General features: G+C 37.9%; 1 protein-coding gene across 1 annotated transcript; it reads right to left on the reverse strand.

Annotated features, from left to right (window-relative positions):
• Positions 1-26,482, reverse strand: arhgef39 (Rho guanine nucleotide exchange factor (GEF) 39). The gene is made up of 12 exons (XM_032590059.1): positions 26,374-26,482; positions 24,765-24,936; positions 23,163-23,257; positions 19,926-20,046; positions 19,392-19,510; positions 16,790-16,860; positions 12,006-12,134; positions 8,051-8,280; positions 4,017-4,105; positions 2,061-2,166; positions 1,295-1,392; positions 1-840 (listed from the first exon to the last, which is right to left on the reverse strand). The coding sequence occupies exons 2-12, from the start codon at positions 24,912-24,914 to the stop codon at positions 804-806; spliced, it is 1,245 nt and encodes a 414-aa protein (XP_032445950.1). The 5' UTR covers positions 24,915-24,936; positions 26,374-26,482; the 3' UTR covers positions 1-803.

Raw genomic sequence — 26,482 nt, forward strand, 5'->3', positions numbered from 1 at the left:
TTTGTTCTACTGTTTTCATTTTATGAGGAAATTATCATTTTCATCAGTTTTTATTTGAAACCAGTGTAACAGCTTTAAATAGCATGTTGAGTAGCAAAAAAAGCATTAAAAGACTCAGTGTGCAATATAAAGATACAAAATAGAGGTAATATTTGCAGAATTTCTGTAAAAAGGTAGAACAAAGGGAGGAAAACATGTTCCAGATCCATGTCTGTTAACCAGGTTGTTCTGCCTGGATGGAGATAGACACAGAACCTTCCGATACACACCACAGAACTTTCAGGAAGGAGCAGTGAGTGAGCATTTATCCTGCAGCTGCATGGCAGCAGAACCCCAAACTCTCCATCAGTTCGTATTCTCTGGTTTTAGGAGTTAAAGGCATACATTCTTCATCAGAATACAGAAACAGATATTAGCTGAATCAAGTCAATCAGATAATAGAGTTCAATGTTTACATGATGTTAACATTTTGCATATAGTGCTATATGTTTAATTATCTCATGATTATCGTTTATGTGACTTGCTGCTAAGGTTGCAACAGCAGGATCTCACGATTAATTGCAGATATATTTGATCGGTAGGTAAGAGATAAAAAATATGTCACATGAAGGAAAAAAGTTGAGGTTAGTTTATAAAACAAAGGTTAGATTATAAAAAGCTCTCAGGTTGAAGTAAACGCAGAGGAAAACATCTGGGTGATGCAGGTAGTGCAGCTGCATGTGATGATTTAGAGGACAGCCTGAGTGTGGAATCAAAATGTGCAGGTGAGAGAGTCCACAATCATCTGAGACCGAAGGAACCCATCAGAGGATCACACAGCTGGAAGAGGAGTCTTCTGCACTGCTGGGCACAGAGAGAATGTTCTCAATCAAACCGCCTCACACAGAACAGAAGGCAAGTTAGGAATAGAAAACTTAAATATTTCTGTAACACACACCCACATACAGTTATGTTCAATTTTCGGTCAATCAATCAAGTTTTTTTTTTATAGCATATTTATGCAACAAGACAGTTCAAAGTGCTTTATATTATAAAAACCTAAAGTCATAAAAACACCATAAAGTTAACAATTGAAAAACTAATAAACATTAAATTTTCTTTTCATTCTTATATTTTTCCATCAGATTATTTATTTATTTAATGTCCCCTTTGTTTTTAGGACATATTTGTTGTCCAGCTAATAAAGCTGCTCCAAAGCTCTAAGCAGAAACTGTCACCCGAGGGAGCAAAACAGAATATAACTCTTCACTATTACTATGGAATGTTCAGATCTGCGGAGCTACAAGGACCTTACATTGGTTCTGTGTCGACTGACTGCTTTGTCCTCTTGGGGGCGCTGCACTCCAGCTCAGCCACTGACTTCTGAATGCGCTCCGAGGGTTCAATGCTGGCCTGAAGACAGAGGCGGGATTTAGTTCACAAAGTGGAAAGGGGAAACTAATTTCTGACCAAGCATGTGGAAATGACAGCAGCCTGACTGTCTCAGGCGGCTGACAGGAAACAACCTCAACCTGAACTAGATGATGAGTCTAATCTTAATAGAACACAGAAGACCTGCAGCAGATTATCAACAGAGATGTTGTTTTATTTTAATCTTGTTTTGTATAATCTTTGTTTGTTCTTACCAAGACAAATGCTCATTGTCCAGGAACAATGGATGAAATGATCCTGGCACATTAACAGAAATGTTAATTAAAGTGCATTCCCCCAGTCAAATAAATAAATAAATTTCAAATTTACAGTTTGCAGGATCTTCTTTATTGTCTGACTAAGTATGAACTGCACAGATTGTACAGTACATGGTTCTCAGAAGGCCCACATTTCTGTATTAAAACACCATCTATTGGTCTGATCTAATATTACAATTTTTTGTCAAACTGAATTTGAGAATTTTATTTATAAACCAGAATTGTGAAAATTAAATGAAATAAATCTATTCACTAATATTTACATGTATCAAGCCCCTTGAAGATCATTAAAACTACTGAAGCACAAAATGACTGGAGTTAAAAGCCAGAATTTCTACCAGTGAGGAAGTTTCTGATGGCTTTTCCACTCACCAGGTCTCTCTTCCTGCCTGGATTGGTGTGATCCACAGCCGGGAGGAGAGGTCGGCCACATTGCTCATCTCTCTGAAGAACCACTGTGTGCTTAGCCTGCAGTTTCCTGGAAACACATCAGCGGTCACATTCAGCATTATGCTAGATGAGTGTTTGTTGAAGGATCTTTGTTGTGTATAAATATGGAGGACCTTTGTGCACATATATGGCACCAAACTGAGGGAACAAACCCTGCAATAGTAGCGGAGAGAGACATGAAGGTTTGGAAAGTCCAACTTCTGATTACCTTTGGTAGTGATCTGGTAATAACAACACGTCTTACCACACTGGAGACAAGAAAATACTTGCAGTCCCCTCTAAAAGTATTGGAACAGCAAAGCCAAATTCTTTGTTTTGTTGTACACTGAAAACATTTGGGTTTAAGATCAAACGATGAGCATGAGACAAGAGTTCAGAATGTCAACGGACTGCCGGGAAATAAAATGTCAGTTTTTATTTCCTGGTATTTACATGTGGATGTGTTACGCAAATTAGTTCATATCACCATTTGCATTACACCACTGCATTTTTAGGTGAGCAAAAGTAAAGGGAAAATAATGTTAACTTGAATAATATGTAATATTTAATAATAACACATTTTATTTATAGTATCCTTTAAATCAAATGGAACACATTCACATGCTGACATGGCTGCAGTGTTCAATCTGACAGTGTCCTTGGGCAAGTGTCTTGCCCAAGACACTTGTCCTGGGCAAGAGTGTCTTGCCCAAGGACACAAACAACAATGGTGGAGCGGGAATCAAACCAGTGATCCACTGATTGCGAGGCAAACTCCTACCGCCCTCCCCACCATCACCCTTACGTTCTGCAGTGAATGCCTCAACTTCATCAAACTGCTGCATTCTTCACTGTGATGCTCTTCCAGGCTTTCACTGCAGATTCTTTCAGTTCTTGTTTGGGGGGTTTCTCCTTTCAGTCCTCCTGAAAGAGGCGGTGAAATGTGGGCTCTCTTTGGTTAAGATCAGGTGACTGACTTGGCCAGTCCAAAACCTTTCACTTTTTTCTCTTGATGAAGGCCTTTGTTTTGTTGGTAGTATGTTTTGAGCCATTGTCCCAATTACTTTGGATGCCTTTCTCCTTGGGTTGGTAGACAAAATATTTCAGTACACTTTGGATTTCCTTCTGCTGCAATCCTCATCAGTTACAGCATCAATAACATCATCAATAAAAATCAATGAGCCTTTTCCCATAGCAGTCATGCAAGCCCAATCCTTGACATCATCTCCACCATGCTTCATAGATGAGCTTATGTGCTTCGGATCAAAAGCAGTTGATTTCTTTCTCCACACTTTGGCCTTTCCATCACTTTGGTAGACAGTGAGTCTTGGTCTCATCAGTCCCTAAGTTTGTGTTCCTGAACTTTTCTGGCTCATCTCTGTACTTCTTTGCAAATTGCAACCTGGCTTTCTAATTCTTACCACTGATAGGTGGTTTGCCTCTTTGGGTACATCCTCTCTATTTTTTTTTCTGAGTCTTCTTTGAACAGTGGATTGTGATACCTTCACCTCTGCACTGTGGAGGCTGTTGGTGATGTCACTTACTGATATTTTGAAGTTTTTCTTCACAGCTCTCAAAATATTTTTGTCATTAACTCTACTGTTATTTTCCTTGGGTGACCTGTTCGACATCTGTTGCTCAGTACAGTTCCAAATTGTTGTGCTTGCTGTGCCCAATGTTTGTCCAGTGGTTGATTGATTGTCCTTCTTTTCTCAGCTTCAAAATGGTTGTCTGTTCTCCTATAGACAGCTCTCTGATATTCATATTGGTTTAGTCTCTTTGACAAGAAATACTCACTTTATAGGTTTAAACAGGGTAAAATGTAGACAAGTCAATATTAATGTTAGAACAACCAAAGTTAAAGGCAACACCTGGTATGTGTGTGTAGCAGCTATATACCTTATGGCTGAGCTCAGGCACTGATACCAGTCATTGAGGTCGTCATGGTTACTGGACATCAGCAGGAGTTTTGCATTGGGGAAGGTTAGCTGGAGGAAGATATGGGAAGAAAAAAGTAATGATGTCTGATGAAGATGTGAGTTCCTAATCAGTTCCTGTCTATTTCCATATTTCCAGGTCTGGAGTTTTTTTATTTACTAAGTAGTGATGTCCAATCTAAATATAAGCAGGCTTCTGTTGATGGAATCAATACATTACAGGAGTAGTTTCTTACTGATGTGGTCTTGTAACATACCACCTTAAATTTTAGGTTTTTATTATGATAATTTCAAAAGTAACAATAAAAATGGATGTTCAACTTATTCAGTTTTTTTTTCTGCACATCAGTGCAGCCAACCTCCACAAACACTGCTATTAAAAACATACAAAAATTGAAAAATGCTTCTTCAGGACACTTTTTACAACTTAATTTTTTAAATCCATCTCTGGTACTTACCCAACTCCTGTAAGATTCTATCAAATAATTTATTTTTCTGTGTATTCCTTTTAAAAATAGGGAAACATCTTACTAACACAACTTCAAATGGGAGTATTATAGTTCATAATATGCAATATAAGGTTGTAATAAAGTATATTAAAACTAAATCTATGAAATGATTGTGACAGTATTCCAATGCCACGGGAAACTGTAAAACAGAAAACAATGATTCTGCATTTTAGATTGTGTTCCTTATATATCCCTTTATTCATAACACTAGGTTGGATGTTTTGTCTTTAGAGAAACATGAATTGCTTTGAACTGAAGCTAAATTTTTGCCTCATATTGAAAGGTTTGTTTGCTCAACAGGCCAAAGAACATAAAGAACATTTGTAGCCACTTGGGTCATAAGAGTTTCTTATTGGCCTGTTTCTTATTCCAAAGGCTTGTTTTTAGGTGAAACACCTGCCTGCAGTGATGGAGAACCGACAGTAGGGGGCAGCCCAGATCAAGCAATACTATTCCTGAAAAAGCCACTGCTGTTTCTACAAGAAATTAGCAGAAAGTGACATTTGCAGTTTAAAAAAATGGTGCTTGGAAGTAATGTTAGTTAAGATTGTGCTGTAACCAGGTGAAGTTTCCAGGAAAAATAAAATTTTAAGTAGGCAAGAGGATTGATATTGTAATGAAATATTTTTAGTTGTTTTCTCAATGGTTACATGACATTGATAAAGTAATCCGCAAGGCATTGACTAGAGACTGACCAGAAAGTTCATGAAGGATAATTGTATTTTTTATTTGGACATTTAAACAAAATCTTTCAAATGTAACATCAACATAAGTCTTATTAAAGAGTTCAGTGAGTCAGGATGAGCAGAGTGCTTCATAATATTAGGCACCCACCCCTGCATAAATAAATTCCAGCTCCACTGCAGCACGGTAATTAGGGATTTGACAGGAAATCTGATCCTCTTAGGTAGAAATTATTTTGTGTAATAGGAACAGCAAAGCAGAAATCCTGATCGCTGCACATAATTTAGTCTAATTATTTATACATCAAAGAGAATCTGTCAGTGATGTGAGAAAATACTTAAGGAATGAGGGAATATTAGCAGGAGGAAGAGAGAGAGACGGGAAGGTCAGGACAGACAGAGCGAAAGAAGCAAGACACAAAGAAAAACGGGAGGAAAAGAGGAAAGGAAAAAAGAAAGGAGAGAAGAAAAAGACAGAATTTTTAATAAAAATTCTTTTTTTTAAAAAAACTTTGCATATAGATTGGCATGGCATTTACAGCTGTCAAATTTAATTTAGCTTTAATTCCTCATGGTTCTGCATGATGAGGGCCCTGGAGTGCTGATAGCCCTTTTCCTCTAGCTCAGGTAGGGGCCCAGGATCAATAATGTGTCGTTATGAGAAATTATGTGTAAAGCTATTGCGTATGCATGCGGGGCACTGTGGGATAAGAGGCTAATGAAATGCCATTTCTACCATTAGATAAGCTGCAGGGAGATGGCAGAGTGGGGTTGAGGAAGATGCATTTACTGGAAGACCAGAAGAGATGGATCTGCAACCTAATCGGATCCAGCAACTAGATGATTCTCTCTCTCTCTCTCTCTCACGCACACCCCCACGCATGCATACACGCACACACACCCATGCACACACCCACCCACACACACACAAAGATGAGGATTTTATTCACTTCCTGGTCACTTATTCTAAGCTTAACTCTGACTCTTACTTGTTTAACACTAATCCTCACAATAAGACAGACATAAAACCTGATCTATCTGTCCTTGGGGCACAGTCCACTGTGAGGAAATCATTTTTCCCCCCAGGCACAGGAAAGGTACAGACTCATGATGGAATTAAGTAGTTTACTGACAAGAAGGTTGCCAGTTCAATTCCCCATGTAAAAATGTCCTTGAGCACCAAATGACTACCTGCTATTTCACATAGAAACTATTAGTGTAGTGACACAACATGCTTCTGATCACATTAATCAATAAGGACGGTAGATAATGAGCCAAAAGCCTGAAGAATACGTCACAAAATTTGACAAGTTTAGCTCTTGACCAGAAAACAGAAACAAACATTATCTGAAGCATGCCAAGTTAGCATAGTAACGCAGCACTAGCAAGAACTAGCAAACCGATGTATTTTAGACTTCCAGACTAAAAACAGCTTTTGCTGAGCTTTCTGTAGGAGACTGTAGTGAACCCTGTGGAGCCAAGCAGCAACACAGATGGTGCTGCTCTCAACTAAACATGGTATAGTGAGACAGAGGAAGAGCTTTGAGGAGTAAGGAGCAGTGTGGAGTTTGGATAGACATCATGCAAATATCCCTAACAGTGCACTGAGTAAAAAGTTGAAGAAATTTCAACTTTGACCTGAGCACTGTCCAAGAGCCACCAAGCAGCTCGCACCTCCACACAGAAGTGGGAGCGTTGCTCCACCTGCACTTTGCTTTGCAAAGCTGCTGCACAAAAAATCAACAACAAATAGAGGAATTCTAGGGAGCAGTGAAGCTAGTGGTGCATTTGGTGTGAGAGACCCCGAGTTCTTCCCTTAGTTCCTTTATTTTTGTAGTCTTTCTTTTATTGCTCTTGCTTGAATGTTTTTGTCTTATTAAAAGAATAAACATCCATAACATGAATAAACTGTTGGCTCATGGTGGAATTGCACATTCTAATTCTCTCCTCTTTACAGAGTAAAATGGTAACTAAACTGAACTTAGAGTGCTTTTCTAGTCATACTATCCACCTGTTGTGCTTTATTTTCTCTCTCTCACTAATTTTCTTAAAAACTTTTTCCTTGTTTTGTAGTTGTCATAGTGTTGACAATTGAATCACTTCATCCTTTTTTCTTTTAAATATCATACATACATTTAAGATTTTGCACATTATGTTGAGTTAAAACAAATGGTAGTCATTGTGTAAAAATGAATGTATTATGATAGAGTTTCAGATGCTTTTCCATGTGAAGTCATTACACATCATCAGTTTACTAGTAAAATGTGCACTTGGTTTGCCATTAGTTGGCAAGTGGAAAGTGCCATAATTTTTCTTGTTGCGTCTAACTTTCCCAAGCAGCTTGTGAACTCTTTCTGGGATTACATTATTAATAAATGTATGAAATTACCTTGTGGGTTGGATCCAATTATATCTGGCCTGTAAAGCCTAGGGCTTAATATGCCTGGCTTAAATCATTTACACTGACATTAACACTTCACAACTCAAGAAATAAATCCCCTCCCCCACCCAAGAATAATTACCAAGCATCTTTTAATTAGTATACAACACACTTGCATGGATAATACTCAAAAAACAAAGAAATTCCATCTTCTGGAGAGACTGAGTACCGAAGTTAACCTAATAGGCAAACAACGTTTGAACTGATCTTTACAATCTGTCCAGCTATTTTGTTTGTTTAATAAATATATTACATTTTTCTGTGAGTTGTAGAGTACATGGGAAAAAAAAGAAAAATCATAATTCTGTTTGTGTTTTCAAAAACTAAAAACAAACCTGTCATACCAAAGGCTACAAGAACTTACACTGAGCAGTCCTCCCTGGCTCCTGGTGTGGCCAAAAACCTTTTCAACAGCAGCGTCTTGCAGCGGGTAGGCGTGCTGGCTTACAAACTTCTCGCCATTGGAGAGAGACAGTGGGCTGCAGCGTCTGGCCTCCAGCAGGAGGTCAGAGAACAGGAAGAACATCTTGGGCTTTGCCTCAGAGCCCTTTGGAGGAACCATGTTTAGCCAACCTTCACGGATGAACCATCTTCCTGTGAAATGGAGATGATTGGTTGAAAATTTTTTTTACTTTCTCTACAGGACGTGGGTTATTTGGAAATTCAAAAAAAAATCAAAATTGAACATGGAAAGCTCCAAATAAATAATTTTCAGCTCAATTTCTTTTCTGATTTTGGCTAGGGGTGGCAGCATAACATAGCAGAAGATACAGTGTATGTATAAAAAAAGGAATTCAGTCAGACACTCCAAATCATACATTAAATTATTTGGTACAGAGCATGAGAAAAGGTTGAATTACCTGCACATTATTCCTATTATTTATTTTGCTTCATTGTTTCTTTCTTTATTTGTTGCAGCAGCACCTCTTGCCGTTATCATTCTAGTTAACTGCCTATGTGGCCTATACCAAGAGAAAAGCTCATGTTTTTAATTTGATTGGCAGCAGTAAGATGACAGCTAATAAGCAGGGGACTGACATTTAGATAGATAAAATGAAAATTTATCCTGGGTCCAGAGTCATTTTCACCAAAGTGATTGTAGTTAGCCTGAGTGACTGCAGCTCTGCCTTTGGGCTCAGGAAGGACATTTTCAGCAGCAGACAAGCCCACTGAGATTAAGTGGTGGGGCCAAGAATGGGTCACATTGCTTATAAATGCAATGTGCTTCAAAAAGAAAGAGACATGCCATGACTTCTCACATGTTTCACTGGAAAATGACTGACTGTTCCAATAAATATGAAATAAACACTTTCTGAAATCTAATTAGCTTGTTTGAGACAAAAGCACTATTGCATGTACCCATTAAAAGAGAAGATTCACATGAGAATTATTTTATTACTTCAAATTCAGGAGTTTAAACACATAACATTCTTAGTTCTTCTGGTGTTCAGTCGATCTCCATAGTCTTTTCCTGATGATCTAACCAGGATTACCAGTTTACTTCAAGGTAAAGCTTACTGAAGCTAAATTTAGTTAGCAGACTCTCCTAAGTCAAACCTTAGAAGTTTTTCTGGCTGACTTTTTGTTAAACCGCTATTGAAGCAGAGATAACCCACCATTTATATAGATTTATTATTAAATCTATATAATAATAAATGCCATTTATTAAACAAGCCAAGAAATCAGTGGTTTTGGACTTTAGCTGCAGCTTCTGGATGGAACTCTCATGCAGGCATTTAATGAAAATCTTAAGAATGAGCTTAACTGCCGAGACAAACCAAAGAGTCTAGAAGAATGAATTAAACTTACAATTCATTTACACAACTGTTTAGGACAAAGATCTAAAGGAAAACAAGAGAAAATAATGGCTAACCCTTTCATGATGTCATCAGCTTCTCTGGTTGATCCTTTCAAGTTACCCCCAGCAGAACCCTTCCAGATCGGACCAGAACCACAGCTGAAGAACATTAGCGTCATATGGCATCTCAGCGTAGTTTCTAACCACGCTCATTTGCCCTACATGGTTAGGTTTGAACTAACCCAATTTAAAAATGATTCCATGCAATTAGTTTGTAGATTAGCTTGTCTGACATTGGCTCTAGAATGTGAACATTTCCATGAATATGTTTGAATAACTGAGCTTCTATATTGGGTTTCAAGAAAACTAAGAATTTCTTTTGTATAATTTAAAGATAACATGATTACTGACTTAAAATTAAAAAAATGCTTGGGTGATCAGAAATTAATAAAGGCTCAAAAAATACAATCTCAGATTATTATTTTTTAAACCATGTCATGTCCTGAGGCTTCAAATGAAAAATAAAAATAATTGAAGTGAAGGAAAAATATTTGGCAGATTCATGGACAATCAAACCTCATTACTTACATACAAAATGTAGGACTTCAGTAACAAATACATAAACAGACATAAAAACACACAACAGTGTGCTGTATCTGCCTTAGTGATTTAGGCTTTGAGTCCCACAATTGCCCCTCTTCTGTCCTCCAAAGCTACTTAATATGTTGGAGGGGCTCTTATGCTTCTGATCTGTAATAGGCACTGCTTTTCTTTCTCCAACATTAAAGGTGGTGATTGTGAGGAGGAAGGAGAATGGGTCGGGATGAGGTTGCTGCGTGGGGAGGTGCTGCTGCACCTCTGAAGTCTGCCTGGTGGGACCGGAGCTTTATTCACTAAAATGGAGCCTGTGCACTGCAAAGGCTTGAGAACTTGGATGAGAGGAAGCTTTCAAAACTTTCCACATTGGCCTTAGAGACATGAGCTGCTATTCATCGTTCACTCTCAGCCTCCATGAGCTGATTTAAAAACAGCTTGCATATCCGCAAAGACAAACACAGGTTTGTATTTTCTATCCATTCATTTTAGGATATGAATAATCAACTTAATTTACACCCTACCTCTAATCATAACCCCTTTCCATTAAAATGTGCTTCTGCACCATGAGGTCTTTAGGAGATTACTAAATACACCACACAAGGTCCTAAATATGTAACATAAACAAGTACACATAGAGGCACACACCAGCGCGCACCCCCACATGCCGTCACACACACACGCACGCATACACACATTAAGAGAAACACACATTCTGGCTTTCTTTTTATCTTCTGCTCTGCGAGATGAAGCCGGACTCTAATTGGTCCTGGGGGAGATTGGCAGGGCGAGCAGCGCTACAATGAGGCCTAATTCTCTTGAGGCAAACAAAAGGAAGGGGAGTGGCAGGAAGAAAAGAGCCACCATTCCACAAAGCATTGGATGAACCGCAACTCAAGAGAGGAAATAAATTAAAAAGGTAGAAAGCAGGTGAAGGGTAAAGGTACATTCATTCATTAATTGAAATAGTTTTATAACTTGTATCTACTTAAAGTATTTTCCAGTAGTCAAAGATGCACAGGCAAGACAAGAAAAGACAGTTCAATGGTTCTGCAGCATATTTAATGGTAAACACATATAAACGTTTTTTTTTTTTTTTTTTTTTTTTTTTACAGCCTTTCCCTATTAAATTTGTGCTGTTATATTAATCTACAGCGTTTCCCCCTACCATTATCCAGGTGGGGGTCGTAATCTTCCTCCTTACCCCCCAAGAAGATTACGACATAGTAATTGTAGGTATTCACAATGAATGCCTTTGATTTTATCAACCTTTCTAGTAAAAGCAGACTACATTGTGAGTGATTTCTGCCCCTAGTGGTCACTCATCTACCTGACACACTGAACTGAGTGTGAGGGTGTGCTCGCCAACTCACGGAGCTTGCTCGGTTTGCGTAACTTCAAATTTTCAAAAGCACCAACCACAAGGCTGACAAATGCTGGATAAAAACACACACTTCTACTATATATCAACGACACACACACACACACACACGGGTAAATACACGCTCCCCCCAGCTGACAGAGAGCAAACACGAAAAACAGTCATAAAATCCTGCGAAGCACGCAAGGCTATCAGCCTTCTTAGTGCTCAGTCATTCAGATGCATTAAACACACTGATGCTGGTGAGCTACGTTGTAGCCACAATGCCCTACCCGGAGCAGACTGACAGAAGTATGGCTGCCACTGGGCACTCTGACCATGGAAGACTGGTGAAGTGCCTTGCTCAAGGACACAATAGACTGAGCGGGGGTTCAAACCAGATGAACCCCTATGTCCTGACATACTGTCGCCCTGCTTAAGCTTAGCTGTGTCTTCCTCTCCCCCTTGTGTCTCAAAGGACTTTGAGCAACAGATTCAGGAATGTAGAAGAGAGATTGTGGCAATTGATGAAAAAGATGAAAGGAATGCGTCATTGGAGGATCCAACCTGGAGCCAACACCCGCGTCTTTCGGCCCTGCAGCAGCTTTTGCACTCTGCAGAGCTGCAGGTGGTTTTCATGGCGCTGAGCATTGCCCTGGATACGCTGGAAAACTTCACACACAGCAGCCACGGCTCCTACAGAAATCAAAGATATATAGTGTATTAGGAGGACATTCACAAAACTTGTGTGTGAGCTCTTTCTGAATATGTTTCTAAACATATTGTGGGCATGCACACATTTCTGTGTCAAATGAAAGAGCAAACATGTAAGAAAAAACTACATGTTTTGGTTAAGAAAAAACATTTCAAAACCATGTGAAGCAGTAAAGGGGTCCAGATAAAATCTCTCTAGCAAATTAGCAGTGATAGTTATAAAAGTAATATAAGACTAGAATATAAGAACCAACCAATGACTGGGTGGAGAAGTTCGGGAACAATCGGCAGAGTTTGCAGAGCAAGGTAAGCACATATAAAGAGGTGGAAAAGGTCTTGCTGATTTCAGGAGAGAGTGCAGATTGCTCCAAGATAATAAAACAGTAACTCAAATAACCACTCCACTGTTTCTCCTGTTTTAGCTCCAACCTAACAGTAAATTAGCTACTCCAACCCTGCACAGCATTCCACCCTGACCAGCACTGGTTCTGATTCTGTTCTCAGAGTACATCACATTTTTTGAAAGTTAAATATTTTCCTTTAAATGGCTCATACAGTTTAAAGTCACATAAATAGGAATCCCAATAAAGTCTAGGAATCATCAGTTTCCTGTGAATGAAGTTGAGCTGCTTGGTGCACAGCTATGGCAGGCCGTCTGTACATTTAATAATCTTGTGTATTTTTCAGTCTTCCACCACTGCATTCATCAGTTACAGAATCATAAAAAATTCTGTAAACAGAAGAAAACACCCAACATTAAGTCTACATTTTGTCACTACTCTAGTAAAGTATAATTTTGATTTTTCTAAATAGTTTTCACTGAAACAAATTGATCGACATAGTTATATTGTCACATTCACAAATATAGATACAGATATAAGTTCAGATGAATGCAAATATCATAAGCAACCCATTGTGAAGACAAAAGCCAGCTGAAGAAGCAAATATTGATGAGTTCTGAACAGTGATCATCCTGCTCTTCTCTGAGAATGTATGACACATCTTAAAAATTAACAAAAAAATTGAAAACTGGATTATTTGTTTTTAACAATAAATTTTCTGATCTGTTTTTGAAAGACTTCATAAGATCACAGACTAACACAACCTGATTTCATTAAGTTCCTGTCAGGAACTCTACTGAAAATGAAAATATTCAGGGTCCTGATTAGGTGTGATGGTCTGCTGAACAGTGTGTTCAGAATCACCAAACCATGGTTATTTTAATTAGGGATGCCGGTCTCCACCACAGGGATCCTTCTGTCCCATAATGCAATAGCTGCTTTCAAGTTAGTTTTTATGTCTATGATATGTAGAGAAAAAGCTAAACCTGGCAAACATGGGGCATTATAAAAAAAATCATTTCTTTAAAGGATTTACAACATCAAACCATTACCATCAGAGGAATATCATACTGACTGGACTGATGACGTCCCAGTTACCAGTAATGGCACAAGTGCTTAAACAGTGCAGAGGTCAGATGTCACTTTATCATCCACTGCAGGAATCATAAATAACTGCTATGCAAATTTTTTTTCCAGAGTTGAGTAAAATTAGCCTGTGGAATAAAAGTTTACAGAGCTTATAAACTAGATGTAGGCTTAGCTGTAAGCAGAAATCTTCAGGAAATCACAGATGAAGTTGTATGAACTCTGTTTTCAGTAATCCGACTGTAAATCATGTTGGAAATTAGCGATTAATAAAACTGTCTGTAAGTGGTAAAACCAAAGTTGAGTCATGAAAAATTATGTTGAAATTTGATTAAAAACAAATTTACTCACGTTCGATGCGTCTGAAATGTCTGTTGATGCTGCCTAACCAGCAGCAGCTCATTTGCATAATTGTGATGAAGCCATAAAACATCACATTCCTTAATGAGGTCAAAACATCATTCACAAAAGATCATTCACTGATCAGGTGAAATCTCAATATCTGAGAAAGATTTTGTGCATTAAATGTAAGGAACAAGTTTTGCATATCACACAGAATGCGTGTTTCAGGTAGCATAAGAGTGGACCTTTACAGCCAATCAAAGAAACTCTCGCTGAACAGCTTATAGCAAGAGTGTCAGACTCATTAAGATCATCAATGTCCTCTTGGTGTGGCAGAATGTATTGATAAAACCCATTAACAAACTGGTAAACTATGAATAAATAGCTATGTCTGCTTCAGTAAGTACTTCTTAAAGTTAAATAATATTGAACATCTTTTCACATTGATGTAATTTGGCAGTACACAGATAAAACCTGATTTAACTTGACTGATTAAACAATATTTAAGCACAGAACTGTTATCTTGTCCTGGTGGGCTGGATTTGGCCCCTGTGGTTTAGAGAATAAACCATCATACCATTTGGTGGTATTAATGTCCCAGTTTGTTGCTTTGCCCCCCCTCTCTCCTCTTTGTCACTGGCAGCACACATGTGCAGTAGTGCCTGTAACAATTATGGGATGAATTTCTATGAGGATATGTTGAGTTTTTGCCCTCACAAGTTCACAAATTCATCTCTTGTTTTTGTGCAAAGCAGCTGGCTGTCTTCAACTACTGGACATTGGTGCAGTGTACAACTGAAAAAGGTGCTTGCAGTGTTTTCCCAGTTTAATAACAAATATCATCTGTAAAAGTTACATGCAGACAATGTTCTCCTGTACAGTTTTTAGAAGAAACATTCTACATAAACTCTACTGTGAATCAGTTAACAATGCAACGACTTTGAAGTTAAAACGCCTTGCCTGCAAACGTTCCATTTCTCCAAGGATCACTTGGGAAAGAACAAAGCCTCTGACTTGAAAGAAGAAGGCTAACATGGGACCTGAGTGCACAAAGTCTAGTCAGTGGTGCTGAATCAGCCCCTCGCTCCTGCCAGGCCTCCTCCAAAAAGTGCATTTGCAAAAAGAATTAGGAGAAGGAAAGAAGAGGTTTTAAAGTGATCATCTCAACCAGGACTGGTGGCTTCAGGAGGTTTCAGAAATTATGTGTGTGATAACAACAGGAAAGAGAAATAAAAAGATTCATTTTTATGAAACCACTGAGAGGACACGCCCCAATAATGAACGCTATCAGTGAGCTTGGATTTAAAAGTAAAGTCTGATGCAAATTTCTCACTAATCTAGATTTTAATCCACTTTGCATAATTTAAACACTAGCTTACTACCAACAACAACAAAAAATAAATTAAAACTTAATTTAGTAGTTCTATCAGTAGAACTACTACGCCTAAGAAGACTTGTGCAAGCCTCTTCCCCATCGTCCTCCTGCTACTGCACTGCAAACACTATTTTAACCTGTGAACTCTGGCACGTTTTCATTCAGTTCCAGTATCTTTGCTGTGGTTCTCTGGGCGGTAGCAAACGCTGTGATTCTATGAAAATTAACTTCATACAAGAAATTAAGAAAAAGAAACCAAATAAGAAGCAAAACAGAAAATAAAAGAAGCAATTTCTGAAAACGTCTGGTTTATCAATAAAACAAACCAAAAAAAAAAAGACTACAGAAAATATGACTATTTCAACAGTCACTGACAGCAGCAGGACTGTTTGTTGCCTTGGTTTCCACATTTATCTTCCACCTGCTGCAACTCTTTATTCCAAATTTTTCTTCAGTTGTGTTTGACCCAGTACAAAGATTTATCAGACTTCACAGATTAGAACCTGAGCTGCATTGCTCAGGTCCGACTGTGTTCCAGACACTCAGGTCACAAAATTTGCAACCATGAAAACTCAGTGCAGGTACACCAATTAAATGCTGCCTTAATATGTAGAAAGAGTAAAGTAATGCTTCAGGGAGAAGGGACAAAGAAGAAGGAAAACAAACAGATACAGAATGGAAACAACAGTTAAGTCTCTTGTGATTCTCTGTTCGTTAGCTTAATCCAGTTTTGCTAAAATTATCCGAAATTTCTCATTGAACAATTTCCATTATGTGCTCGTATGTGCTACACATACAAGGCTCCCTGATAAAAAAAAATACTAATGAGAAGAGGAAGGAAAAAGGAGGGCACAGTAAGATATGTACCTTCATTTTAGAGTCAGAGGAGGTTTTAATTCGTAAGCACACGCAGCACACCAGCAACCACATTTTAATTGATACACATAAATAATTCCTTGTGTATATTTGCACTTGAAGCACATTTCTGTTTATTTGACAACTGGAAATAGTCATTATCAAGATCTGTGCTGATGTTGAAGATTTTATTTATTAATATAACCGCCTGCTTAATATGCTCTGATCCACTCCTAATTAATGAGGTCAAACTGGAGCCACATGTACACACAGTATTCTCTTGCTTTCATTTTCTCTCCAGTCAAATGAAAATTTCACACTTACAATGGCGTTATGAAGAAAAGCACTTTTCATTCTCCTTTAAATAAAGACAATCAGACAGACTACAGTATCATGAGGACAAGCCATAGAGTTTCTAACTGTGCAGACTCCTTAATTTGTTGCTTAAAGATGTTTGAAGGAGGCCAACATGATCTTCGTCTAATGATGCAAACCACATTAAAGCTGCTCCTGTTTGCATTTAATGAGAAATTCATTAGCAAAGACATAATGAAAGGCGGAGATGTAAATACAGATGGTCCATATTTCCGTTGTACTAAAACAAAAACATGCACTAATTTAAATAAAGAGATACTTACTGGAAAGCTGTTCAAACTCTGGGTGGTCTGGACTGGTGTTGGCGGCCAGGTCTTGGAGGAGATGCTTATACCTGAGTAACAAACAAAACCAGTTGAACTAACTGAAGAAATGGAAAAATGCAGAGTCAGCCAGAGTCAACAGCTGTTGGTATGTATTGAACTGTAGACTTTGGGAGATCTTCTCTGCCATTTGGCCCAAAGCTGTCAAGCTACGGTTGTTTATTTGATGTGAACTGTCAAATAATAGTGTACATTTTGCAGTTTAAAAAAATTGAGATATTGATGCCATAATTACAAGACTCAGAGCGCACATAATCCCAGTTATACTTTCCCTCCAGATGGTCGCGCATTGTTAGCTCCTTGAAGATTTTGCTCTGCAAAAAACATGCAGACAATCTGATCCCTAATAAGTCTATACGCATATTTCAAAGACATAAACCTGTATGGCAAATGTACTGCACTTGTATAGGGCTTTGTCCAGAGATCCCCAAAGAGTTTCACACTACATTCAAAATAGATGATTTTCATTTTTTTAAGTAAATAAAAATCTAAAACGTTAATCAATGAAAATATGAAAAGTGAAATGCATGTGAATGTTCTCCTTTGTAAAGGTAAAGGAAATTTTATTTATATAGCACATTTTCAGCAACAAGGCAATACAAAGTGCTTTACAGGAATTAAAAGGAAATACAAACAAAATAACAAACCAAAGGAAAGAGCAAAAGAAGAAAAAGTTAATAATGTTGATCCAAAGTAAATAAACTAGATATTCCTATTCAGGGTTGGTAAATAAGTATAAGTAAGTATCCTCTGGTCTAATTCCAAGATTTGTGTGTTGGTCTAACACACAAATCTCAATAAATTGCACTGAAGTTAGTGATAGTAAGAGAACAAAATAAGTTCATGGTGTTACTTTTGCAAAACACTGTATTGGTGAATAATCACTATACAAAAACTTGATACTTTTTCATAGGATAACATGACCTACAGGAACATTGACAGTTCTCATTGATTTTCACCATGTCTGTCTCCACCTCTCAGCCCACCCCTCCCTGAGTCTAGTCTTAACTTGTTTTACAGACACAGTGGTGCCACTGGAAGAGGCCGTTATAGACAAAACCAGGCTGTTTGACTCTGGTCTGTTTGGTGGCATTAAATGTTCCAGCGTAATGTGACAGAGGTTGCTAAGACCAATGGTTCCCAAATTTTTTAGCCCACGACTCCAAATGTAATGGTGCAAGCTTCTCACACAGGGAGGGGAAAGTGGCTTACATTATCTACCTCTCTTTCTCTCTCATGTAGTAATGCCTAATAAGCATAAGCCTCAGTAAAAACCACTAAATAAAAGAACTTAGAAGCCTCATGGGTCGCAGTATCATCCATTACTTAAAAAATCCTAAAGCTAAATATATATATATACATATACTGTATATACAGTACAGACCAAAAGTTTGGACACACTTTCTCATTGTTGAGAAAGTGTGTCCAAACGTTTGGTCTGAGCTACTGTATATATATACAGTATATACAGTATATATATATTTCTGACAATGAAACCGTCATAGGAGGTGTTTATTTTTTTAAATCAGGGAAAGTTTTTATATTATTTCTGCCTCAACTTAGATTATTTATGTTGCAGTCAGACGGCCAGATGAGGCATAAGGGTTTGACCCACCTATTAAATTAAAGGGGCAGTATTATGTATTCTCAAGGCAAAAAGTGCCATTTTATAGTACAACCAAGTACAGCGTTTCCCCTACCATTATCTAAAGCACAGACTGAGTGCAGACCCTTGACTTGGATTGTCTATTAGAATTTCTACTGTTCCTTCAGCGAACAAAAGGAGAAGTTGTGAATGATGACAATGATTTTCTGCTCTGTTTTAGAATTATAGGCTAACTGTAGTTTTAGTGATGGCAGAGGAGGAAGTGAACCAAGCCGTTCAGTCCGTTTTGGTCACACTTCCAAATATTGGATTAACATCAACAGCTCACTGGTTCGGATCGGCTTTTCTCTCTTCACAGTGCAAGATGGTTGTTTACAGCGCAGGCAACTTCTGGTTCGCTTCATAGCATTGAACTACTGCATTACATACGTCACATACGTTTGCAACTGGGTAAAATTTAAAACTTTAACATAGGCCACGCCTCCAGGAAGTAATCGTTTCTCAACAGCCAAGTGTCCGGACCCTCTGGATGAAGCAAAGTGTAGAACAAGAGGCTGGTTTTACCAGGCTAGAACCTGGTAAATATCTTTATGAATATTAGAGGAGAATGGGCAGAGCAGTTTGAGAAAAAAGGAAGACAACCTTTATTTTACCCAGCAGAATTTCATCTATGAACACACAATGAGTTGAACCTTGAAGAAGATGTGTATGTGAACCGTAGCAGCAACTTTCAATCTCACTACCGATTGCTTGGTCAGAATTTGCAGTGAACATAACAGCAAGAATCCATCCTGCCATGTCACAAAGTTAAAATAATAATAATAATAATAAAAATTGCTGAACACCAAATAGATCCCCAAATTCAATTTCCAATTCCAACATGATGAGAAACAAAAGAACCAGAATCTTAATTTAAACAGAAAGGTGAAGTCTTACTGACGAATTCGCTGAACTGGCATTTGAAGCATGTCCTCCAGCTTCTGGTTGTTGAACTGTGGTCGAGCTTCTTGTAGTTTCTTAAAACGTCTGAAGGCTTTATTTTTCTTCAGCTGGATCTGGAAAAAAACCCCCATTATATTAAGTGAGGTCATTTTCAAGGTCATACACAGGACAATGCAAATACTTTGGGACATTTTTATTGAAAGCTTTCTGAAGTTCTTGATTGTTTTTATTTTTTCATGTTACTCCAGGACAACTCCCTTGGTTTTGGAAGTGGTTTGGTATCTGTTGTTAAACTGCAGTACATTGATTGCTAAAGCAGAAAGATGTGGAAAATAACACCTGCTGCATTCTAGGTGCACAAAGAAACTTTATAACAGATCCTTTCTCCCAGCAGCTGGGAGAGTGAGCTGTTTCATTTCTCATAAATGAAACAGTAAATAGAAGTGAATAAAAATATATACATGCACATTTTGTACATTTATTAAAAAATGATCCAACTCAGCTGCATAACAAATGCAGAGTCTCTACCCCAAGCACTTTGTTGGCATTATAGATGTTGTCCACATAGGTGTTGTAGTGGTGCAAATGTGAAGAGAACTTTTCCAGGCCTTTCCCAATGTAGCCATTCTCCAAATGGACCAGTAATGATCTGTAAAATACAAAGTAGCCAAAAATAAAACTTTGAATCATTTCAATTTGGCCATTGCAAAACAACCAAAACTTTTTATTAATACAGCTTTGAACTTCATATATAATAGTTTCTGCATATCTTTTTTTAAACAAATGTTACATCATCAGTTACATTTTTAAATTATTTTTTGGCACTCCTGGGCTTTATTGGACTGTAATCCCACAGGACGGGTCAGAGAGGAGGTGGGGACCTTAATTATCTGTTGCATTTTTAACCCAACATTTTACTGTGTCTATGTGCTTTGATTTTCTAATGTCACTATTATTCACCATATACAGTAGATGTGGAAAATACAGTATTAGGTTAATTTGTGCTGTTTGAATGTTGTAAAGTGCCTCAAGGCAACATGTTGTATTATATAAATAAACTGAATTGAATTGGTGTGTGTCGCTTTCATTTGAAAGATATTACATTGAGGTCAAACTTCAACCAGGTCACCCACAATAAAAAACTTCATCTGCTTCGTTATACTTGGCTGCTATAAGTTTTTGTCTGTGTTTTTGTTTGTATTTTAAACAGAAAAATTTATAGCTCAAAATGTAAATTCATGACAGAATGTGGTCACATTTCAAACCCCAATGAAACTGCATTGAACTTTATGTTAAGGTGCAATATTGCCCGAGAGATAAAGGCAACATCACGTCTGTATCAGTTTCTCCTGCCTGACCACACATGGTTTTTAAGGTAGAGCTTCTCTAAACACATAGCTTAGCAGGCAAGGTTCAAGGGTGAGACTTTTCTTGTAAGTCAATGTTCGGGGTGAACAGAGCCACTTTGTAGAGAAAACACACCTGCTGAACTCACCAAAACAACAGCATGAAGGAGATGAGAACACAGTCGCTAAGCCTGTAAGGCTCTCTAACAGACTCAACTGGCAGAGGGCTTTGGCACGTGTGAACGAGCTCATTATCTAAACTTCGAATACGCACACACCCTCATCAAATGATGCTACCAGAGACTTCTAACCACATGTCTTGTGCACACACACTTTACCACTGAAGTTGATTTAAATAGATTTTAATGAAGGTGCATGCTTAGGTAGACTCTACATAATCAAGCGATGCAGAAGCAGCTAGGAGGGTTCTAACAAGGGCTGGAAAATTTCAGATTCCGATTTTTATTAAACTCTCAGTCGGATAGGTTCTTATAATAAATATGAAACTAAGGATTATACACTTTATATATCAATACATCAATGTAAATTCTGGCATTACAAAACAAGTTTAGTGAATACAACATGTCAGAACAGAGCTAAGTCTTTAATCAAACAAAGAGTAGTGTTAAATCTTTCTAGCAGTAAACCACTGTCTCCCCTAAGACCACTTCCTACAGGATAGACTGTCACTATGTTTCAAGCACTGATTCAGTAATGGGCACATAATGAAGATGTATGGGAACTGTGGAGCCATTCATCCAATAAATCAGAGTGTGTAATTTATACTTCAGTCTTCATTGTAGCACGCTAAATAAGAAAGCTTTGCCATCTGCAGGGACTCGAACCTTCATTTAGTCCAACTTAAACTCCTTATTATGGGTGTCCAAGGCATCTGAACCAACAATTCCACAGCTTGCCTTGCTGAAGAGTGCAATTGTGAACAGAAATTGCTTGCATTTTTATTTCAAATCAAGCACCAACTGTACTTTTTCAGATGACTTACCTTGTTTTAGCCAGCTGTAGCTTTGAAGCCTTCCCCCCTGAAGGGCTCATGTTGGGGAAGCTTCAGCCTGAGCAGGACAATAAGAGCCTATCACCTGTTTTCCCAACTTGTCAAAGAAAGAAAGCTCCAGAAAAACTTGGAGAGCAAACTTCTCTCTCACATTGGATACAAATCATAAAAAAGGCAAGATAATTGCCAGCAGAGCTGAGTTCAACGACCTAAGAAAATGACTAAAATCAGTTTGGTGAGTTTATTTAAGAAGCAGCAGCTAAGATTTCCATCCAGCTTAGCTCAATCCATCCATCCGTCCATGATTTATGTAAAACCAGGTTGTGGGGGCAACAGAGCCAGGAGGGTACCCCAGACGTTCTTCCACCCTAAAAAGAATCCTTCTACTTATTCTCAGGAATCTCAAGAATGAGTTGGAGGAACTCAACACCCCATCACTAGGTTCAGTCAGTGAGGATTAGAACGTAGACGGACTGGTAAATTGAGAGTATTGCTTTTTTCCCTAGCCCTTTGTTCACTACAACAGACCGAAGCAGCAGCACCCTCTAATGACAGAACTCCAGTCCATTTGTCCATCTCGTGTTCCATCCTACTCGTAAACCAGACCCTTGGCTCCTGCTTGAGCCAGAGACTGATCCCTAACTAGCAACAGTTTCCAAGGAAGACAAACTGTTTTGCAATGTTCAGAAATTTACCATTTCAAGTCAGAGTTTTATTTTATAAACGATATAAATGAAAAGATTTGTATTGTTTTTAAACCCAGATTTCTCGTAATGACAGGGCACTCAGTTAGCACCCATGTGGTTGTTTGATTTCCAGTTTGAAAAATGATGACATGTCCCAAATCCGATTTCCTTCATTTTGGGAAATTGGTGATCAGCTGATATTTACATGTGAAGCCGATCTCATCCACTGATGTTTTCTACCTCAGCAAAGGTCTAAAAATCAACCACTGTCCTCTTTTGCTCTGCATGAGAGAGGTCTGACTGTTAGCCCCGCCCACCAAGTCATGTCTGCACTCTTGCAGTTAACAATAGTCGCCCACAGTTGCCAACTCTGCGACTTTCTTGCTATATTTAGCAACATTTCAGACAAAAAAAATAAATAAAAATTGGAAACAGCATGTCAGACTTGTTAAAGATTTTTGATCTGCCAGATAACTGCAATCGGTGAACCCGGCCTAGGCAGAAGTCAATGTAATGCAAGGGTGCAAGGAAGAACAAATAACTGTACATTATTAATATTACCTGGATAAATCATAGGTGACATTTTATAGGTATATAATAAGAGAATGCCTCAAGATTGCAACACAGTAATAATGACAAACGACTAATTTTCATCAATTAACCAAGTCATGCACCAGTGATCAGCTCTTCAAAAATACTCAGGCACTCAAAAAATACTTACTGATTCATTGAAAAAATGGATTTGATGGAACTGAAGATTCCTTCTCGAACATCCTCCTTTAAGGTTCCTTTGGCTTTCAAGATTTCCACAAAAAACTGTGCAAAGGACAAGAAGATGGTTAAAACTCTGGAGCTGGACCAAGGTGGTGAGCTATAATATGAAAGCATTAAAAATCCAAATATCCATTAGCCAGAGCTTTGTGGGCTGTGTAGCTCACACAAAACCAGCACTGTTGAGCTGCCAAAATGACAAAACAACATCTGTTGGGATCTCAATCCATTTAAGCTGAAAATAGGATGAAGAAAATGAAATTTACCTCTAGTGAAGAGGTGGAGACCTAGTAGTTGCATTGAATTTAGACTATAGATGCACATACTAATTCTGCACTCTCCACAGGAAGGTAAGGTGTTGTTAATACTATTTGTAAAAGCTCAGTTAGGCTTTGTTGTAGAGCTGTTATGTAAGGTTCCCTTCATCACTGCAGGAGGCAGAGGATGGATGCTGAATAGACCAGACACACTTTTACCTCTGCTGGGTCATTTTAATTTTCAGTTCAGGTTCACTATTAAATACATCAAAATTCAAGACGAAAGAAAGACGAAAAAGATATGGTAGAGTTAAACAATAGTGTAATATTAATTCTGCTATATCTTAAATGAGAAAACAAAAAAATACATACATAAATAAATAATTTTTTGTTTATGTGACCAAATGGGCTGGCACAATGCAGTATAAAGATGTCTATCTCTAAATGGTGCTGGTTTGACAGACTCAAAGTTCAAACTTTGTCTGAACACCCCAGCTGAGTTTCTATGCTGGTAAGATCCATATGAGTTAATTGAGAAAAGCATTTTTTTTTGTTTTGTTTTGAATTTTACTTAAACTATTTTTTGTCTATTCTTGGAATTGCATAAAATGGTCATTCATATTCTTATGTTAAATGTGTTTTCATCATCAGCTGTAAGCAGAAAATAATCACAAATAACTGAAATAAAGGCTTAAAGGTTAAAAACCTTAATCTGTGTGAAATCAATCTGTTTTATTTACTGATTGAGTTACTGAGATACAACATTAATATTCTAATTTATTGAATACCATTATTCTAACAAAATGATTGCATTGCAAAACAGTACTGCTATTGGCGTGACAATATATTGATATTTTATTGAACACATTGATGGACACATTATTACCCTAAATATCTCCAAAGTTCCTAAATAGTATCTCCCAATGAATATGAAAAATAAGAAAATAGCAGTCTTTGGAGATTTTGTGCTACACAGCAGTTCATTAAAAAGATTTTAAGTTGAAGGAATGATGTATAGAAAAATTTTATAATTTTGAAAAAATACCCAAAATGAGCTGTCATGTTTAAATACAAAAGCTATCATCAATTCTTCCTATTCCATCACTGACTTCTAACAAAGAAGCATAGAAGTCAATCTAGTGAAAAAAGAAATCCGAACATGCAATCGCCAAAAAATGGGTTTGTGTTACTGACAAAATGTGTGGCCGTTACCAAATTTCAAATTCACAACAAGCCAATAAAAACGGGCCTAAAACCTCAAACCTCCCTTACTGAGAGCGATAATAAAAACATACTGTGGTAACAAGCTCCAGCTGTTGGCAGTAGTGCTGCTCTGTCTGCACCAACTCTTTAGCAGCTCGGCTGCGTTTCCTCTCCCAGCGGTCCCTCTGCTCCTGGATGCTGCTGCACCCAGAGAGACCGGGTGGATGAGGGGAGAAGCTCATGGTTACCGTAGTGAGGAGGAGACTGCAGGGAAACACAAGGATCAACACAAGGGTTATATTGAAACAATATGTAATATAATCGACCTATTAGATTGATTACAGGCCAAGAAATTCTTGAAATTTTACTTTTATTTTAAAGAAATGTATTTAAATAACCACTACTACCATTAGAAATTATAGAAGAAGATAGGGAAGACTGCTGACTTTACAGTTGTCTCAAATCCGGTTGCTTAGTCACAGTCAGAACCTGAGTCAGAACCTTCCAGTTATTTTTCTCCTAAGCTCACATATCATGGTTCTGATGTTTTCTGTGACATGGTGCTGGCTCTTGAAGCTGTGAATCTCTACTGAACTGTTAAAAGAGCTTTCCTTCACGATCACTTATCCATACCTGATACTTATCAAGTATGGATAAGTGTCACTTTTTAACTGAATTGCTAAAATAAATTAACATTTCAGTCATGACGACATCCATATTTATTTAGACATGCTCTTAAAGAGTGACGACTGTCGCTCCATGTTGAAGGATAGATGCATGACATTTTTCTTGACCTCCAAAGGTTTTCACATAATGTTAAATGGCATCAAATTAATCTAAAATTTAGAATCTCCAATTAACCTCAAGTAACTACAAATTATATATGTTTTAAAAATCATACATTTAGATTTTTTTTTTGCTTGTTTTACTTTGTCTGAAGTAGATGCTGTCCATCACAGCTGAGCTGTGCCTTGCAATGAAAATGGCTGAAAATGAAAACTAGAAACTTGTGGTGTATCAAACACTTATTTTCCCTGTTGTATAAATTATTTTAAAGCTTCTAAAGATTTAATAGTTTGTCTTAAGATTTAATTTCTTAGAAAATTGCATAATGTTAGAACTGAGGTTGCTAAATGTGTTATCTGACAAGTGTATAGAGAACATCCTGACCAGGTCAGTTCATGGAGCCCTGCTGTTACATTTCATAAAGCAGAATAATAATTTTACCAAATGACAGAATAAAGCCTTAAGGGGAGGCAGTCAGGGCCCCGCCTGAAAGCTTCTCTGATCCGGCATTCCTGCTGTCACCTTCCATCACTTCTGACAGACTCATGACCCCATATCCTGAAACTATTGGCAGTGTGGAAATTATTGTGCAACCACAACGTATTTGCACATCATCCAAAACTTGCATCTACTGAAACAACACGAAAGCGGCTCCTTCTACTACAGACGTCTGTCTGTAGTAGAAGGAGCCGCTTTCAGGTTTACATGATGACAGGTTTACATGTTTTACTGCAATAATGCTTTAAATACTTCTAAACCTTTAGACAAATAATGAACACAAATGAGGGAGCTTTCTGTGGAGGTATCAGAAAATTGAAACAGACACAGAAACTTTCCGATTTGCTTCTTCAACCGCGCTCTCAAAGTAACAAGTGGAAACTATGCACCTTATTTTTAAACGAGAACGAAGCTTACCTTCAGCTGGCCTCCTGCTTTAATCAAGGCGCCCTTTTTTAACTTTTAACTTGTTTCCGGGTAGCTGCTGTGGGACGCCCGCTGATTGGCTGAACGCGGAGACAGCCTG

The sequence above is a fragment of the Xiphophorus hellerii genome, chromosome 17 (genome assembly GCF_003331165.1).
Source record: "Xiphophorus hellerii strain 12219 chromosome 17, Xiphophorus_hellerii-4.1, whole genome shotgun sequence".
Taxonomy (NCBI): Eukaryota; Metazoa; Chordata; class Actinopteri; order Cyprinodontiformes; family Poeciliidae; genus Xiphophorus; species Xiphophorus hellerii.